Raw genomic sequence first — 18,713 nt, 5'->3', positions numbered from 1 at the left:
GGTGGAGTGAAGGGAAAATGAGATAAACAAAAGTTAAAGTGAGGGACAGAAGAGGAGGGAATGTGACTTTATAGCGCAGCTCTTAAAGTCGGCCTCCAATCTGTTTTTTTATCATATGAAGAAATGTTGAACACCAGAAACTCTCGTCACACCCCTGGCTATTGGCTGAATTAATGTAAAAGAAGGACACGTTATAATAACAACACATAATTGATCAGTATCTATGCTTCTCTCGGGGGATAGGCACTTGGAGTGGATAATTGGTGGGATAAGTATTCCACTTATTCGCTGATGAACTCCCTCTGGGACTGTGAAAAGGCTAGCAGCCCAACCAGTTCTCAACTGTGTCTATTTCTGGTCGGTCTGACATCTTGAATACATTTTACAAGGATCCTCTGCAGTTAAAGTGGACAGTGAAATCAATTTAAAACAATTAGGAAAGAAGGAAGTTAATAAATGATCCATTTGTTGTCCATCCTCCCTCGTTTGTTCTGCAACCACACTGTCTTCTGAAGTCGCTACAAGGATCCACAGATGCACTTTACCTCACACCACCCCGCACCAGAACATACAGTAATGAGCAGAACTGTGGTGTGTGGATTTTCATGATTCATTCATTACACTTGTCCTACATTTCCCCACGGTAACTGCCCTCATTCGCCACATGGAACAAGGAAGTTAACAAGCCGTAACACCGGGCTTCCCATAATGTGAACTTTAAAGAGTTTTATAAGGACGAGGTTCTTCCACTTTTACTCAAAGTGAACATTAACTTGATTAAATCAATTAGTCAACTGACGGGAAATAGTCTGCAACTCAGTGAATAGTTTAAACCGTTTGTCGTAACTGCGGTGAACTGAATATTTTTAGGTTTTTAAGTGTTTCTTGGCAAAATGTGACAATAAACGGTGCTTTAAAAAACTGCTAATCGGGCATCGCTGTATGAAGACACACGGGCGGGCAAGTAACTTGAACAAAAAGCAGGTCATTCCTGAGGCTATTGCTGACGGTGGGACAGAAAAACTACATAGTGAAGACAGGATAAAATGGGGGAATGAAATGTAATACTAACCTCTGGCATCAAAGAACTCCTCATCGGAGCTGTCGACTGATTCTTGTGCGATGTTCTGCAGACACCAATGAGTGGCGCTGTGCTTTCGTGATGATCCTGTGGGTCAGAAAAAAAAGTCAGAACATCTTTGCTTTTAGACTGGAAGAATGACAGGCAAGGGTCGTGCCATTAATCTCAGATCTCAAGGATAAGCAAGCACTTGGTTGATAGCCTAAAAAAAAAGCAAAGCGTAAATGCCCCAGGTGGGTTGAGATGGCCTTTGGAGTATCACAGCAGGTATAAAGATCCAAATGGACTTTCCTTTGAGCGGTGTCATCACACACAAGTGTCTCAGCGAGGAAGCCGGGCACATTTTTTATGACCTTCTGATACAAGAGCAGGGATGAAAAAGGATTTAGAGCACTCAACCATTTGTTGACAATATTCAACCTCAAGTACCCAGATATAAAACCATTGCAAACAACAACCTACTGCAGCATATGATTTCTAAAAGTACACTACTGCTAAACTGTGTGTGTTCAGGGTGACCTCACATCAGGTTGAAAGCAGTGTTTTGCAAAACAGATGTTGCAGCTCTAACCACGACCAACAGTGATGTGGTGTGAAGTTAAACCACTGGAAGTTGTATTTCGGGGCATACTGAGTTACTTTTAATGTCATTTAAAGTTTCCCTGAGTTTCCTAGATGTTTTCTTCCTCTCTGGGACAGTGACTTTGATAAGCCTTAAGTAACTCTTCCTGTAGCTGTAATGAACCAGATGTCTCCCATGTCGTGGCCCAGGGCCAAATCTTGACGGTTCATTTTCCCATCGTCTGAGTCCACTGCATCCTTCCCGACTTGACAGCTTAGACACAATGTGGCCACCGGCGAGATTTAGGAAATTGCTACTTTCATATAAATGATGGGAATTAGGCCATGCTTAATAAAACCAGAAAGCCCAAATGGCACCATACAATTCTTGACAGAAAACGGTCCACGTTGTCATGCATTTTCATATATTCTGTACAGACTTTTTGCTGGAGGAGATGCTGCCCTCCTGGGATACTCAACACTTTCCATCCATCAGTTTTGTAATTTACACAGTATACCGCCCGGAGGTTTGGCTTTAAATTTGTGTGTTGGCATCACCCTTGAAAAGTCCACTCTTTCATGTCCATTTTAAAAAAGTAACGCTACCCAACACTGCCGATAACACACCAATTCATTATTTCTGTTTGTATGCTGCTTCTTTGTTATCTGTCGACACTGTACCCAGAAACAAACAAGTTGTCTGGTGATACACTCATTTCTGTCACCATGCAGATTTGGGCTTACAGTGACACTTCAACCGTTCAGCTTCTGACAACACTGTCACTCGTCATCACTCCTTGTCATCGTATTAAGCCACAAACCTCTTACCTATAATATCTGATTTTTATTTTACCACTGTAAAATGCAGCTGACAGGGAGAATCATGACATCCTGGATTTTTGGCCGTCAGCAAATTGTTATCCAGGGGCTCAGGGATCCCTGAACCACCGCAGAGCCTTTAACCCTGTCATCTTGGCCTACACTGGATGCTGAGTGAGGAGGCTCAGGCACAGATTAGTTTAGTACTTGAGTGAGCATTGATTATGCAGCAACATATTCACCAACAGCGGCATTTATCCTTTATGCACAGGCATCCCTTATATACCGTCTCTAATAATCTGTGTCGTTTAAAACTGCCAGTGGGGGAGCTCAACATACAATCTGGCCAAATTATGCAATTTTCTGCTCCCACAGAAAACAGCAATTACTGCAAACCATTCAGATGATGACTATTTTCAGGAATGCACTACTTCTCTGTATGGAAATGAATACATGTCTCCCCCTACTTAAACAAAATGAAAACAGGAGGAATAAAAACATCTGAAATTCTCAGCAAACTCTTGACCAGAACGTACGTAAATCATAAGAACTGCACATTATTCTGCTTTGCTGCAAAAAGTCAGTATCCAGCTGATGGTCCACATATAAGGAAAGGAAATAAAGAAACAACATTGTTCTTATATTGCACTTTAGCGCTAATTAGTCCTAAAATGGTAACGAGTAATGTAAGACTTACGTCGTTCAAACCCTGTTTGGCTGCTTGGCTTACAAACAAGACATTTTCAATCAGCACGTTTCACTTTATGGTGCATGAGAAAATAGTTTTAGGATGACAATGAACTGGCCCAACTCGGGGAACAAGTTTGGCTGTGGTTGCAGGTGTTCAAACTTCCCCATATCCTGAAGATCAACCATGCTAACTAGAGACATAGCATCCAGGACTGGCTCTTACACAGCAGGGAAATATGTGTCATGAGTGGAAAAATTACCTGAAACGCCACAAAATAACTGTGGTACGTGTACCACCAGCTCCACCTGATGACTTTGGCCCTCTTGGCACCTTTATTTCTAAAAAGCTTTCGTGACTTATTCTGACCATCAGGGAAAGGCTGAAAAATATATTCAAACGCATCCTGTAATTCATTCCAATGCTTCAGAGTAAGCAGAGAGGGGGCAGTCCACGGATCCTCAGCAGTGAAATCTCTCCATCTCAGCAGTTAGGTCTGGTAGGGCCTATCACCCTCTCACTTTGTAACTTTCTCTGTAATGGAGCTTGTAATATGTTAATAGTTTGTTAGAGCTTCTCTATCGCTCGTTCTCTCTGAATAAGGGTGTTTTACAGCTTCGAAATATGTAAATGCTTTCTTTGATCTTGCAAGTATTTCAATGGTTTGCTTGCTCTTCTCCCTCCCTTTGTAGATTTTTCAACTTCAAATTTAAAATTTCCCTGTAGTGAGTCTGTGATAATTTGGAAAAATAATCACTGCAACCAACAGAACCACTAAGCTATACGTAAATGAGCGTATGATGTCATCTGCCGATTATTAGCTACTTTTGGAGCTGGTGCTGACTTACTTTCATTGAAAAACAGTTGGCAACACTGCCTATGTGACATTTCTGCCAGTTGTTAAGCATCTTACATCACCTGACCCGTCACTCTCTTGTGGGCTTTCTATTTGTCAGAGGATTTGAGAGAGCCATTTTGAGGAGGCATAAGGATGCGTAGAGGCGTTGCTGTGTGCAACAGTTCTGACAGCAAACAAGCCGAGTGGAAAGAGGACCTGATGGTCCACACAGAACGAACAGAAGTAAAGAAACTACTCTGAAATATAAAATCACTCCTGATGCAGGCATCTCAAGCCAGCTGCCGGCCTAAACATGTGCCAGACAGCTCTCTCCATCAAGGGCTTTAATGTGTTTAGAGCACTGGATCCACTGTCGGTCACCTTTTGAGGCCCTTCAAGTGAGTTTTATTCAGTGCGTCCACTGCTCAGGCACAGATACCCGCATATATTCTGCTCGCAGGGGACTCACGTCACTCCCGGAGTTGTACATGCATTTTGTATCTCTTATAAGGTTTAGGATATCTAAGCAATTGCTCGTGTGGCTGGAGCTTCACACCGGAGTGCCTATCACCAAGCGATGCCTTCCCCACCGGGTAATGGAAAAGACTGCTGTTGCTTCCCGCAGGGCATTACTGTACACTATATACCCACGGATACTGAGTCAATGCTTCAAAGAACTACAGATTATGATAACACAACCAGCAGGAGTGCAGATCCGAGCAGATCATCCTGCATGTACCTGGAAGCCAGTAACAGGGAATAGTAACTTTTTGATTATGGTGAGAGGATGTTCCTCCTTTTCTCATCTATTAGAAAGTCACTGCGATCGGCATGTTGATTTAAGCTGTTGAGGACTACAGGGAGGAGACTTCTCCTTCATGTATAAACTGTATCTCACTCTTTTTGTCGACTGAGGCTTATTCACTTAAGCGTGTACTGGAAATCTGTATTGGTGTAATTGGATTGTAGTCCCAAGCATATTAGGTGTGACTGATTTAGCAACGCATGGTGTTTAATAATTAAAATGAAAGCTCTGTGTGAATGGCTAAACCAGAGGAAGAAAGTGTTTGTTTTAAAATTAACTGCAAGAAATTACACAGCGTCAACAAGTAATTAAAATAGACAGAAAACAGTTTGTGTATGTTAACGCAGGTCTGTGACGCACAAAGGCGCTTTAAGCTAAAGGCTAACACCAGCACGCTAGCATGCTCACCATGACCCATTGTTATGGATCCCACTGATTTTCTTTGATGACTGACTGGTTGCCTTCGTTGGTTGCATTCTCTGGGCTTGACCCGGACTGTTAACTCATAGTGTGGCTGTGACATGGCGGTTTATAAGATGTAGTTTCCCCGGTAAACACAACAACCTATTTGGCCTCCTTGACCGCCTCCTGCTGCTCTGTCTAACTAGTCCAGAGACACTGCAGCTGCAACAGCTGAAGAGGTCGGTGTGTTTACCGGAGAAACTACAGCTCACACTCTGCTATCAGCTCCGCTGCTTGGTGTTTGTTTTACAGCTAGCAAATTCTTGTCTAATTGTTTAAAGGATTAGCTGTGTGGTCAATCGGCACTTTATAAATGAGGTGTTTTTATGTTGCAGTCACTAATTAGATATGCTGAAATTCTGTTTTACAATATTCAAACAACCTTAAACATCAAAACCTCTGATCAAATTGCTTTTGTCTGCGAAAGTAAAGTATATGAAGCCAAAACATCTTGGCTTTGAAGCCGAATGTGCAACTTATGGAAACTGGCATTGAGAAAGGCAGAGGCGGGGAGAAGCCTGGCACTTCACTGGGCTCTGTTCAAAGACAATCTGTGTGTAGGTATCTAAAAGCTTTACTTCAGAGCAAGACAACACAAGGCTGCTTGTGATTCATCTCATCTTTCTTTCATCTCTTTCTTTCCATTATCCTCTTCCAGCAGAGGTGACACAGAAGTCAGCAGCTGGTTGAAATAGTTGCTGACAGCATTGATTACTGGAGCTGCACCATTGCAATTGCGGGTTATACCCCCTATCTGTCACCTGCATACAGGTATGAATCTCCATCTTTACTGCACACACACGGCTGCAGCTGCTACACGTGTGTCGAGGTAATGCTGAGATTTTAATTTGTCACCGGGCACCCGTGGGTCAAATGTTGACTGTATGACTTTCCTTGTAAGAGTGGGACATGGATGGCTCAGTCTTATGAGATTTCTGTGGACATAGACCTGAAAATGCCATTCTGTAATAGGTGTATTTCAGGCAAAGAGCTTTTTTTTTGGCTATATAATATAGGTCTGTCTTTGCTTTTTAAAGCCACTCGGATCAATATTCTCCAGCTGTTCTCAAAAAACTAATAAATCCACTGTACACTCCCTGCTCAGCACCTGACAGCAGACAGTTAGCAACTAGCTGGTAAACATAGTTGAGCATTAATATAGCTAAAGAGACAGCTATTTCCCTCAGGAGTTGAAAGTAAAGTTATCAGACACACGACTCCAATGTTCATGTTCACTGTGTTACCAGGGGTTTGACAGAGGGTTCAGTTTGCTCTGTCTGCATTCAGTTAACACACGGCTCCGGGACGTGACGGCACAAGAGGGTAGGAAACCCTGCTGTGAGTCACCGGGGCTAACGTTAAACACCTTCAAACAGTAGGCAGACTACTTGTTAAACTGCAGCGTCTTCTTATGTATTTAGAGTTAGTGCTGAGTTATAAGGAATGTAATAAGGATTGTAAGAATTTACCTTCGCTGTTAGGAAGGCTTAATTAGTACAGTTGTGTTTTTTTCCAAGTAAACTACTGCAGCTGTAACCAAGAAATACAAGTGTTGAAGGACAATTGAAATCACATTTAATCATCCCTTTTTACAGTCAATGTGTGTTTTATAGGTATCGCTGCTAGGTTTTTAATTTTAAAGAAAGCAAATCAAATGCCAGAAATGCTCATATTCCTCTCAGCCGGCTGAGAGACGTGTCTGTGTTTGCCCGACATCAGCTGACAGGCTGCCAGAGTTATTGCACCATAATGAACGAGAGACTGAGTAAACAAACTTGCGGCAAACCTGTAACTTTCCTTTTAATGGGCCGACAGAGCGTTATTAGCAGTATAACTGAAGTACACATCAGCATCTGTCTGGACCGAGTTCACATTAAGTGTTGAGTGAGCCACAGCTGAGCAGCTATCTAGCCTATGATAAAACAATGACGCTACAGCTTTATGCAATGCAAAACTAAAATGTACATTTCTCCCTTTTTGTGTTTCAAATGAGAAAACAGGACGAGTGATTGATGGTACGTGTCCACGGGATCGATCATTTCCACACGTCCCATTCATTGTCAGGAAGCTGTGCAATGCATTCTGGCAGCAGACAGGAGCGTTCGGTGAGACGGGGGGTCGCCGCGCCTGCTTCTGATTTGTGTGAAGTTGAATTCTGCCTCCTGGAAAACAACAAAATACTAAATAGTCAAGTCACACTGAAGACAGATTCTGCAACTGCATGGCCAACTTCTTGTCAAAAATGTCTTCAGAAACACACTTAAGTGAGCTATTTGTGTAGTAAAAGAGAGGGTTTCAAAACAAAAACCCAAAGCACGCAGCCCACGGGTGCCATCGTCCAGTCGGGTGCAGCTAGTGGCCATCAGAGATTTGGGGAAATTTGAGAAGTGTTGCCCTCACATCAAATGACGCCCCTGTGGACACGTACATTACAGAGGTGTATGTCGACGTGGACAAAAATATCAATTTAATGACAGTTTTTATATTTCAATAGTGAAACTGTTAAACTAAAGACACTGACATGAAGACAATCAAAATCTTCCTCAAGGCAAGAGAACTTGTTTGGTGGATTTTAATCACCAAAAAATGCTTTTACCTACTGAGCCAAAGAAACAGCCGAAAGGACTTGTGCCGTACTGAGTTAAGCAAACTTCCCTCCGTGGTCTAGTATTACGCTCTAAGCAGCTTACAAAGAAAGAAATTGACTTCACCAGCAGAGAATCACCTAAGCTTGTTGCAAAAGAAAAACCTAGTGGGCTGCATCTTTCACCTAACAATTGACTCTCTGACAGCAGAGGCCACCTGGTTTAGCTTCAGGGGTTTTTATCCGGCAGTGTGAATGAATTGAAGATGCTTTGGTTTAGTTGTGTCAAACAACATCAGAGGGGAGAAGCACACGCTGCTATTGTAGAAAAATATTTAGACAGTATTCTGCTATATTCTTCATTTTCTTGGGTGGAGGTGACTCAAGTAAAAACGGGATTCCTGTATTTGACGTTTTCCAACAAGATCACTACGGAGAAGGGGTAAGAAATCACATAAATACCAAGCAGCGCCTGTGGTGATGATTTGCCGCAGATTTGCTTCGTCTGTATTTATGGCTCAGAAAGCAAAATCAAGTTTTCTTTTCTCTAAGTGAATCTTAACAGTATAATAAGTGAGCAAAGAACATCTTTCATCCTGCATGACTCATATGTGATGTGATATTCACAGTGGGAGAAAAGCTCTCCGTCTACAAACCCTATAATTTATTAATCTATACTTTATTTTCCATCGATTCACTAAGATTTAGGTAAAATTCAATACAGGCACGTTAACCTGTAGGGCTGTAATATAAACGTGTAGTTCTCTCCGTTGAAGCAGACTCAGGATGGTAACTGAGAAGTAAGAAATAGCTCAAGTGCAGCTCCTGAAAGGGTCATAACTGAACTCATTCATCTTTCCGTCTTCCCTATTACACATATACGCCTCAACTACTCTGCCAAAATCATACTAAGCAGATAACATCTAACTCTGGACTGCTCAGCTGCCTCCAGCTGTCTGGACAATGAGCTGAAAAGGTGCCTCAACCTCGAGTTTACCTCAAGTATTCGCTAAGATGATGAATGTTAAGGTTATATTCAAAGTAAAATCAATGATGAACATGAACAAAAATGCAGGTAAAAACAAGATAAAGTATTAAAAGCCTGTTCGGTGTGTGTGTTGGAAGAGGTTATTTAAAGGACGATGATTTTTCAGAAATCGAGCTCTAACACCTCGGGCCCCAGTGGGCTCTGAGTACATATTATGCATATCAATCACACAGTTCAAAGGTTTAAGAGTATTTAATCTGGTTCTGGGTCTCTTAAGATGGGTCTGATCATCATGCAGCTGCATTTACAGTAATTGCAGTTGAATTCATCTTGCAGGTGGCTTTCAAAGAAGGGCACCATTTCCACCAATCTCAGACGATATGAGCATTTCCTTTAAAAACTGTACTTGCGTCTCAAAAGTGGAGTAAACAGAGTGATAAGTGTGGTAATTCCTGACACAAAATGGATTATAAACCCTCTGGAGTCAAGTACAACCGCCTAAAATATTTACTGAGGCACACCAGTGTTACTTAAAAGGGACTGGTTGGTTTTTATTTAATGCATCAGCCCAACGAATAAATAGCACATCTCGAGACATCTGAAGGCTCCCGATCACTCCACACAGAGCTGATGTTTTTCATTTTTGTCTGTTCAGAGGATGTTTAAAGGTCCAGTGTGAACGATGGGATCTACTGGCAGAAATGGTTTGTATATATATTCATGATGTTTTCATTGATGTATAATCACTTGAAACTGAGAGTTGTGCTTTTTGTTGTTACCGTAGATTGAGTCTTATCAACAGAGTTGTTGTCTCTTTTATCTGGGGTCCTCAACAGACTAACCAAACCAAACAGTCAAAGCACCAGAACAAAGAGCAATGGGTTAGTTGTAAAAACAGCCTATTTCTAGACCCACAGATTCATTTCTGGACACAGAGACACAGCCAGAAAATCAGCAAGTTACTCATGAAGTGCTCTCGGTTTTAAGAATAATGATCGAGCCCTCAGCGTTGAGGACGGCCCCATAGGAGGACTCCCTCCATCCTAAAAGAATTTCTTCTTGCCAGAGCTGTAATTCTCAATGCCCTGACTCCTCTCCAACCCAGATGGTCAGTAAGCTACGCCAGTGCCATTTCCTCATTTTGTAATTAGCAGCATTTAATATACGAGGAACTCGAAGCAACTAGCGTCACCCGAAAGAGCAACCAGGTCATGGCGACGGCTGACGTCACGCGGAGAGGATGGGCGGGAGGGCTGTGTGATGATGCAAACCTCTTCTGAGTGAATATTGGACAAGTCACAACATCAGAATGTCATATCTACCATGTCAAGAGGAAATCCAATAATGTTTTCCTTCTGTGGATGGAGTAATGGGAGGAAATGAGAAGTGCCTGTGCCCTCATTTTAATATCCAGCATGCCCCAGTAAAGATGGAAACCACGTGGACCTGAGGAGGTACTGCACACAAATCCACACACACATTTTAAATCTGCGTCTGCTGCGTCGGTTTATGCCACAGTGAACATCCTACAGTGCACAAAAAGTAAACAATAAAGTCTGTCTGGTCCTCTGTGAGCTGGAAATGGCTATTAATAGCCTGTTCTCTAATTTAATTATACCTCATTTCAGCACACAGTTAAAATCAATCTCTGCAGCCAGCGAGAGACGTAGAGGGGATTGATGTCAGAAATGTTGAATCAGTCACAGATTCAGCGTCCAGACATCATCCTGGATGCTATTTATCTGCACTGCAGCTATGCAGATCAGCGGCAGCATCGACCGCTAATGGACTGCTACGCTGCAACTAGGTGATAATCATCATTACTAATCCTGCACACTCTCCCCTTCCGTCCACGCAACAGTGAGCACGTATAGGACTGCATGTCCAGTCTGAGGATGACTGCATGTGAAGGCGGTTCATTATAAAGTCCACGCTCTCATGAGTTTAATTTGGATATGTACTGAGTGAGGAGGCATTCAGTTAATTACAGCTTCCAAGTGAGGAGATCATAAACCGTATATATCGGCTGTACCTGCGTCCTCAATACAGTTTTCTTACATGATTCAAATTCGAGATTATGACATTCAGAAGGAAACAAGTTAGCTTGAAAGCTAATCTAGATTATCTACAGTATGTTCAACAGGTTTCACATTTGATTTATAGAGCAGTTTAATATGGATGGAAATCAATGGCTGCCTGAGAAAAACATAAACGTCATCTCAGGTTGTCTTTAAATCTGCGTTAGGTGAAAGATCCAGAAGACACAGCACAACATTTGGAGCCATATGTCTGTCCACCAAAATATCTAGCTTTTTGGCCGCTAAATACTCCCCTATGTTCACCACTAAGATGCTAGTTTTTGGTGTTAGGTGGGTGGTGCACAGTGGGTTTATCAGAGCTCTTTAACTGAAAACTGATGCTTTCTGGGCTGAAAACGATCCAACGAGAGTGTCGAGAGTTAACCATAAAACCATTACAATGAATCAAAACCTTTGTAGCCTAAACTTTTGTAAATTTGCTTGTCGTAGAACAATCTTTAACCTCAAAAGCAGTCTTACTGCATGGAGCCCTGGATAAGATAAACTAAGCCCTAGTCGCACCGGACTAGTGTCACCAGGGGACCTGATGGGATTTAGAGATGACCACCTCACGGCTGTGTTTTCGTGTGGCGCTCTCGCACAGGATAAGTCCATATTTTACTCAGAATCTCCTGGATATGATGTAAAGGCTCCATGTAACAACAAGTTTCAGAAGGCGAGGCGTCTGCTGTTCAGCAGCCACATTATCAGTATAGTTCAGAGTTGATTTACCGTCTTTCTACAAGTGTTACCAGCATAAACACACATTTGCAGCTCATTTAGATCAAGTGACAAATGCTTTGTGGCTGTACTTGATTACGACAGCCTTTTGTTGCCTTTAACTGTCAATATAATCGACCCCACAGCACAGCTGCTGAATGCTGTTCAACCTATTAAGAGCACGCAATCAAATTTCTTACTTCACCAACAAGTCAATCGGCACTGTACTGTACACTATCATCACATGACCTCTGTGTTTGGCAAATATGCTAGGTAATAAAAGTGGAATTTTTACTTTAGAAATCACAGACAAGGCAGATTCACACGGGATTAAGATCACAGACGTCCCCTGCAATTATTACAAATTACCAGAGGTCCCTGGGTAATACTGGGGACATCTAGTACCGTCCGAATAGGGCTTAAGGGTAAGCCAGCTAATAGTTGTTTTCATTTTAGATTAATCAGGCAATTACTTTTTGATTAGCCTGTAAAATACTTGAAAGTACCAGAAAATTCCCATCACATCTTCCACCCAGTGTTTTTCCAACCTGGTCCTCAGGCCCCCCTTTCCTGCATGTTTGAGATGTTTCCCTGCCACAACACACCTGATTCAAATGAATGGGTCGTTATCAGGCTTCAGCAGAGCTTGATGAGGGGCTGACCATTGAATCGGCATGTGTTGTCGGACACACTGCCCAGACTTTAAAAATATTACTTTCACTATCGTATAAGTCAAAGAAAAAAGGCAAATGTTTTCAATTGATCATCAAAATCCCTGCTTATTTTCTGTTGACTGACTTCAGTCAATTGACTAATCGTTTCAGCTTTACTATGGACAGTTCTTAAAAAGCCCGTTGACAAGCTGACTGAGTGATTGACAATTCAGCTGGATGCTCTTTGACAGGTGCTTCCAATATATCAGCAAAAACAGAAAAAATGGTATGAACCAGCCTGCACTTCGCACAGGATTTTAAACTAAATGTGTTTATTAAGAGGCGAGTATTGGAGAGCTGAGTAATTGTGCCTTTCTCAAGAGCCCAAGAGCTTCTTCATAGCCAGAAATCTGAAAAGGCGAGGCGAAAAAGAAAAACACTGTTTCTGCCTTCCACTCTGCATTCAGAAAATCAGTGTGACGTCAAGACACTTGGCCGTGACAAACAACAAGTCGGCTGGTGCTCCGGCTCCAGGTGAGCCTCAAACAGCAGCGGGCCAGCTGCTGTGCGCATTGTGAGTAGCTGCTCCCCGACACAAGCCCGGTGTGCTTCCCCATGACAAACAGCTATTAAATTTAAATTAACACTGTTTTGTATGATCAAATAAATAGCAGAGGTCACGGGCTGAATGCATTAGCACACGCCTCTGTAGCATTCAGAGAACATTGTGGTGCTGCTTGTCGAGCAGGCTGTCTGGGGACCATTTGCCAGCACGACGACGCCACACAAAGCAATGCTGTTGCAGTGTAAAGTGTTTATCGTGTCATAAACTGAGTGATAGGACCTGGGTTTTGGGGGAATCACTGACAGCATCAAACACTGGCAAATGGTTCTCACTTTATTCACCTGTTCAGAGAGAGAGAGAAGGAAGCAGAGAGAGGAGGGGGAGACTGTTCATCAGCATCCTTCGGCCATAGCTATTTTTAGCTCGACGCTGAATCTCAGCGAAACAGCAGGTAGGCTTCCCATTTATTTTATTTGGACAGCACATAAAAATAAAAAAAAACACCTTCAGTCGCATCCAATTTCATCTAATATGAGGAATGCAAAATGCAAAACGGTGCTACACCTCACACAGAGCCCTGGAACGGTCTATGAATCTAAGGGAGGACGAGCAGCAGGGGTCAGTTCGACTCTGGGAGGATGGATGACGAAGATGAGCGAGGCTGATTAGAAAAGCAAAAGTTCTTAAAGAGGTTTGGCAGCGTAATGCCTCTCTGGCTTCCAGCAGCAGCTAATGCAGTGGGGTGGAAGTACTGCAGCTACAAGGAAACAGAAACAGGTGTGTAACTGAAGTGTGAACGGTTTCGAATTCCCATAGCAGCTGATTAAATCGCGGGTCCCGTTAAAGGATGCACCCTCTGCTGTAACTCCTCGGTGGCCGATGAAAAGTCTGAGATGTTCGCAGGTGTGAAAGTGTTTGAATGAGAAGCAGAGCGCAGCTAGGAATGAGCATCTGTATTTCCCCGCAGAAGGAACAATTAAATGAGAAAGATTTAGTGAAATGGCCGACAGCCAGTTGGCAGCGTCGACTGTTTATTCAACAAGATTCAACAGCTATGCTAGCAGCTCTGTGAGGCCGTTAGCTCAACCATTAGGTTTGTTCGTGTTTTTTAGTTTCCTCCTAATGGCGGGAAAGAGAAAGACGTCATGGTTTGAGTCACATGAACCCCGGTCTCCCATATGAATGTCCTCGGAGTTACCCACGTATTGTTGCCAACCTCAGCCCTACTTCTTTACTCACTGGTATTTCCATAGCGTTGAACACAACTTGAAGTGGAAACTTTTCAAAATTCCCCTCTCCTAGCATTTCCCTGTGGTATTACTCGTGGCGCCGCTGTCAGCATTAGCAACATGGCTAACGCTAACGTTCTGGTTACTGTCCAAAACAAAAAAACAACTGTAAGAATCCCAATTTGACCATGAAATCCCAATCTCAGTGCTTTGAATAGGTAGCTTAAACAGTTCACCTTCTCTGCCTCCTCAGTGCAGTGTAGAGTTTCCACTGTTATTCAAGTTGTTCCACCGTTACCCGGGGAAAACAATGCCTCTTCTGTTTTGGTTACGCAATGGCAGAAGCGCTTCCTTCACGCTGTAATGTGACCTTCATTTTTGAGGGAGAAATCCAGCCCAGTGGCAGGCCACATATCACATGGTGTCATTTTTCTAAAGATTTTTTATGGGGTACTAACAGGCTGATGTTTCACAAGTATAGTCTTTAACATGTTCACCAACTTAGCTTAGCGTGTTAGCATTCTAACATTTGCTGATTGGCATTAAAATTACGCTAAAATCTTGACCTGATGGTGGCGCCAGAGAAAAAGGTAAAGGGGTCACCAAAGTCAGCAGGATTGAGCCTCTATGGACAATGAATTTTGTAGGGAATTTCACGGCAATTCATCCAATATTTGTCAAGAAATTTCACACAAGACTGCAAATATAAACCTCATGACGGCACTTAAGGGAAAGTCAGAGGCTCAGCAAAGTCATTTGGGGTTCATCCTCTGGGAGGCATGAATATCTGTACAAGATTTTGGAGCAATCCATTGAGAAAATATTGAGAAATTTCAACGCATAAAATAAAACATTGAGTGACGGTCCTGAATTAAAATTCAGAGGATCGTAAAACATTATTGGGATTCGTCATCCGGGGACAATCAATGTCTGTGCAAACGTTCATGGCAATCCATCCAATACTTCAGTATTTCAGTGTGGACCAGATCCATTAATGTTTTTTTAAATGAGTCATAGCTCCTTCAATTTGAGGAGCGAATCTTTACACAGCACAGCCCTCATAATTCCTAAATCCTTATTACTCTGCTCAAATTATCTTTCAATATTTGAATGATTAAAACTGGGAGTCTCCTCGGTTTTAATTGACAGTCGCTGAATCTGGGCACAGGGCCACAGACGTTACTGCAGAGACTGAAAGAAGACACTGCAAACTGTAAACGCTTAAACAGTCTATAAACGCTGGTTGTTAAATACACAGCACGCCTTTATTACTCGTGCTTTTTACAGTACTACACAGTGCCTATTCTAGATAATAATGCAGATTTTGCTCTCGAGTGAATGAAGACAGAAAATTGAAATTAGATTTAAGAAGTGTGGGATCCCCTGCAGCCCTCCTATAATTGAAAATGACTAAGATAAGATCTGCGGACATAAGTGAAAGTCATGAAATTAAAAAGTCTGTCCTGGCCATATTGGCAGGACTCTGAAGAACACTTCCATGAGAATCGCTCTACAGCCCAAGTTGTGCTGTGAACTGAGGTCAAGCTACATTTAATGACACACTGCATGCTTGAGATATGAGTGTACCAACAGTAACCTCACACATACTGCGCGCTGCCATCAATCTGCCACCGGTCTGCTGGAGCATCGCAGGGTTAACATGATTTTATAGAGCTCTGCTGAAATAATTTAAGGCCTCACAGTGTTGTTTCCATTAGTGAGTGAATTTTACGGTGTGGCTCAGTGCAATATAATTAAGATTAACTGGAGAAGACATCCAGTTGCAGCCGGTGAGATAAAGAAAAAAATGTTTTCTGCGCATTTAGAGAGTCTAATTTGTCTTGCGAGATTGTCTTCTAAAAACAGGACTGCTTGATTTCTCGAGTAAAACAAACACATGGTGACCTGAGAGGCTGCGCCAACGTCTATATGTACAAAAACGTATATTTAGACAAATTAGTACACAGCCAACATGCAAATAAACCCAACCCAAAATATCTGCACCTCAGTTCCAAAATGAGAAGGATATTCAGGATCGGCCCTTTCGTATTTGTGAGAAGGACCGTTTCTCAACCCTTTTATTGGTTTGTGACTCATGTTGAGTCTGCTGTGCTGCCGGTCTTTGTTCAAATCCTCATAACTCGATCTCAAATTGTCGTGACGTAGCTAATGATTGTTAAAAGAGTGGTCTATCGATTTAGCAATGCACTCCTATATCATTGTTAGCCTCACAATGTTAAACAAGAGATCGAAAATCGATGCAACAAAACAAGAGATATCTTTTTAATGTCAAAGCCTGCAGCCTACAATACCCACAATGCAACTGGATCCCCAACAGTACACCAGCAATGACCCGTTATTGTCAGAAAAAAAGAGCATATACGTTGACTTTGAAAGCAGCTTATAACGACACATTTTTTTGTTTCTTGCTAGGCGGCGACCTCTACTGGCTGTAGCAGTTCTTGCGGCAGCAAAGGAGGAAGTCAGGTAGCGAGTAGCATTAAGAGCGAAAAAGTCTGCGTAAGGTGTAGGCTGGGGTGGACGGTTGGGTTAAACAAGCACAGGACTTTCATTCAGGAGACCGCAGTGAATTATTTCACGTGCATCATTTAACTGCAGCTACGTACGTAATGAAGGTACGTCCAGTACGTGTGTCGCTGCAGGAGTCGCGTTGTTTTCGGGAACGGTGATCTACTGTATGATGTTTTTCCGGAGGGACTGGCAATCGTCCTGTTAAGTCGATTAGGTACGAGGATGTGTTGGGTAAACTCACTTCTTTCTAACTCCACACTACCAGACTCTTTTCATTTACTAACTTGTGGTCTCCAGACCAAACCAACGCTTTATTTTAGTAGTAGTACTTCCTAGCACCTGACAGACAGATTTTTTTGTGCACAGTCATGAGAAACCCCCTTCAGAAAATTCAATATGTGTGTAGTAGCACGGAAGAATGTGAAAATGATGCAAGCCAGAATATCTCTAGGTTTCTCTAGGCACTAGGTTTTAAGAGTGCTGTGTTAAAAAGTCTTGAATAACTCACTCACTGAAAGCAGCATGGATACAGTAGACAATAGCTACCCGACGTGTGGGAAGTAGCAGATACAGAAAATTCATTCTTTCTGAATTTAAAGAGCTGAAGGGAGAGTTTACGTATAAATCCAGAGTTGAACGGGTTAATGCGACTCCACACCTCAGCCTGGCACTGTGTTTGAATCAGCTTGTTGAAAAAAAAAAGGAACATATTTTATGCATATAATTCTGGAGACTTTCCACTGTGTATGTCACTGCACCCTTGTGTAAAAGGAGGATGCTTCTGAGGCAGCAAACCCAAACCCAGACCTCACTGAATGAATAAAATCTCCCCTCTGTTGTGACACTCATTACTGAGAGCCAAAATGATCTGATATTTTATCGATTCCCTGCAGGGAAATTCCCCCTCCGCTCTCGCCCCCCGTGGAGAAAGGTCAGAGCACAAAGGCCACACGCAGAGCAGAAAGCCTGAAGCTGGAAGGGCTTCAGTCGGCTTGCTCAAAGGCTCTTCAGCAGGGCAGATGCACGACGGCATATAAGAAATAAAGCCAGGAACTCCGGCTGAATAAAAGTCACCCACATTTCAAATTTCAAATCAAGGCAAACCAAAAACAGAAATGTGTCGTGTACACAAAGTCTGAAAAACATGATGAAACGATGCTGCTGCACCGAGACAGACAATCCAGACAATAAATACAGCACGACTTGAAAGCACCGGTACATTAAAACCAACAGCACAATGCAACAGGTGGCACGTGTGAGCAGCAGAGGAATCTTTTGAAACAGGTGACAAAAAAAACAACCTTTGTATGCTGCAGAAATGTCACGACTTCAGACGGCTCGTTTATTCTCTCCTGTCAAAACTCTCTCACATACCACACATCCAATTTCACAATCAAATGAGCTGCATGAAGGGCAGCCTGCTATTAATAGCAAAGCATTGAACTCCTTTGTGTTATTCCTCATCATTCCTGTTTATTTTCTGATTTACGGTCTGATGCTTTCTCTGTCGTGTGTGACCTGGCTGTGAATCTCAGCCCCACTTCCTTTGCGAAAGTTTTTTTTTTTATTTATTTTTTTTTATTGCTGTGGTCACATCCTGAATTTCAATGGCTGTTGCTAAAAATAGTGTCACCCCATATTCAGACAGGGTCAGCCACACAGTTGTAGACACACTGATCTGCAGGCGTGTCTGTGGGTCACTAACAGCTCACCTGTCAATATTTGGTCAGTCAGTCTGTTTTTGTTTTTTTGCATTTGACCCTGCAGCGTCACTGAATCTCACGGGTCACACATTTCGTTGCAACACCAGGACAGACAGATACGAGGACCGGACCGGGGCTGTCGGACACGCATTCCTCCAGATCGCCTCCATCCATCCGTGCAGCTGTGCGCGCCAACATCCAGCGGCAGCAGCAGCAGCAGCAGCAGCACGAGACGCACGTTTTCTACCTGTGAGCACGAGACCAAGCATGCAGCGTCCCCCTTACCTTTTCCTCTGCTCTCCTTTGACATAGTGTCCTCTCCAGTGTGTGCGTCTCGCTCTCTCTCTGCGGTCACTCAGCGGCTTAAAAGCCGTCGCGTTGTTCCTCCTCTGCGCACGATGATGTCG

At 42.8% G+C, this 18,713-nt stretch overlaps 1 protein-coding gene across 1 annotated transcript in view; it reads right to left on the bottom strand.

Moving 5' to 3' along the window:
* pitpnm3 (PITPNM family member 3) overlaps positions 1-18,713 on the bottom strand; it is an 85,614-nt gene extending 66,901 nt beyond the window's left edge. The window contains exons 1-2 of the mRNA XM_073488596.1: positions 18,592-18,713; positions 1,073-1,168 (exon numbers count right to left, since the gene is read on the bottom strand). Coding sequence (XP_073344697.1) covers positions 1,073-1,168; positions 18,592-18,616 — 121 coding nt within the window. The 5' untranslated portion in view covers positions 18,617-18,713. The remainder of the gene's footprint in view (positions 1-1,072; positions 1,169-18,591) is intronic.

The sequence above is a fragment of the Pagrus major genome, chromosome 2, assembly GCF_040436345.1.
Source record: "Pagrus major chromosome 2, Pma_NU_1.0".
Classification (NCBI taxonomy): domain Eukaryota; kingdom Metazoa; phylum Chordata; class Actinopteri; order Spariformes; family Sparidae; genus Pagrus; species Pagrus major.
The sequence above is the reverse complement of the archived record's forward strand: the minus strand, read 5'-3'. Positions and strand labels throughout refer to the sequence as shown.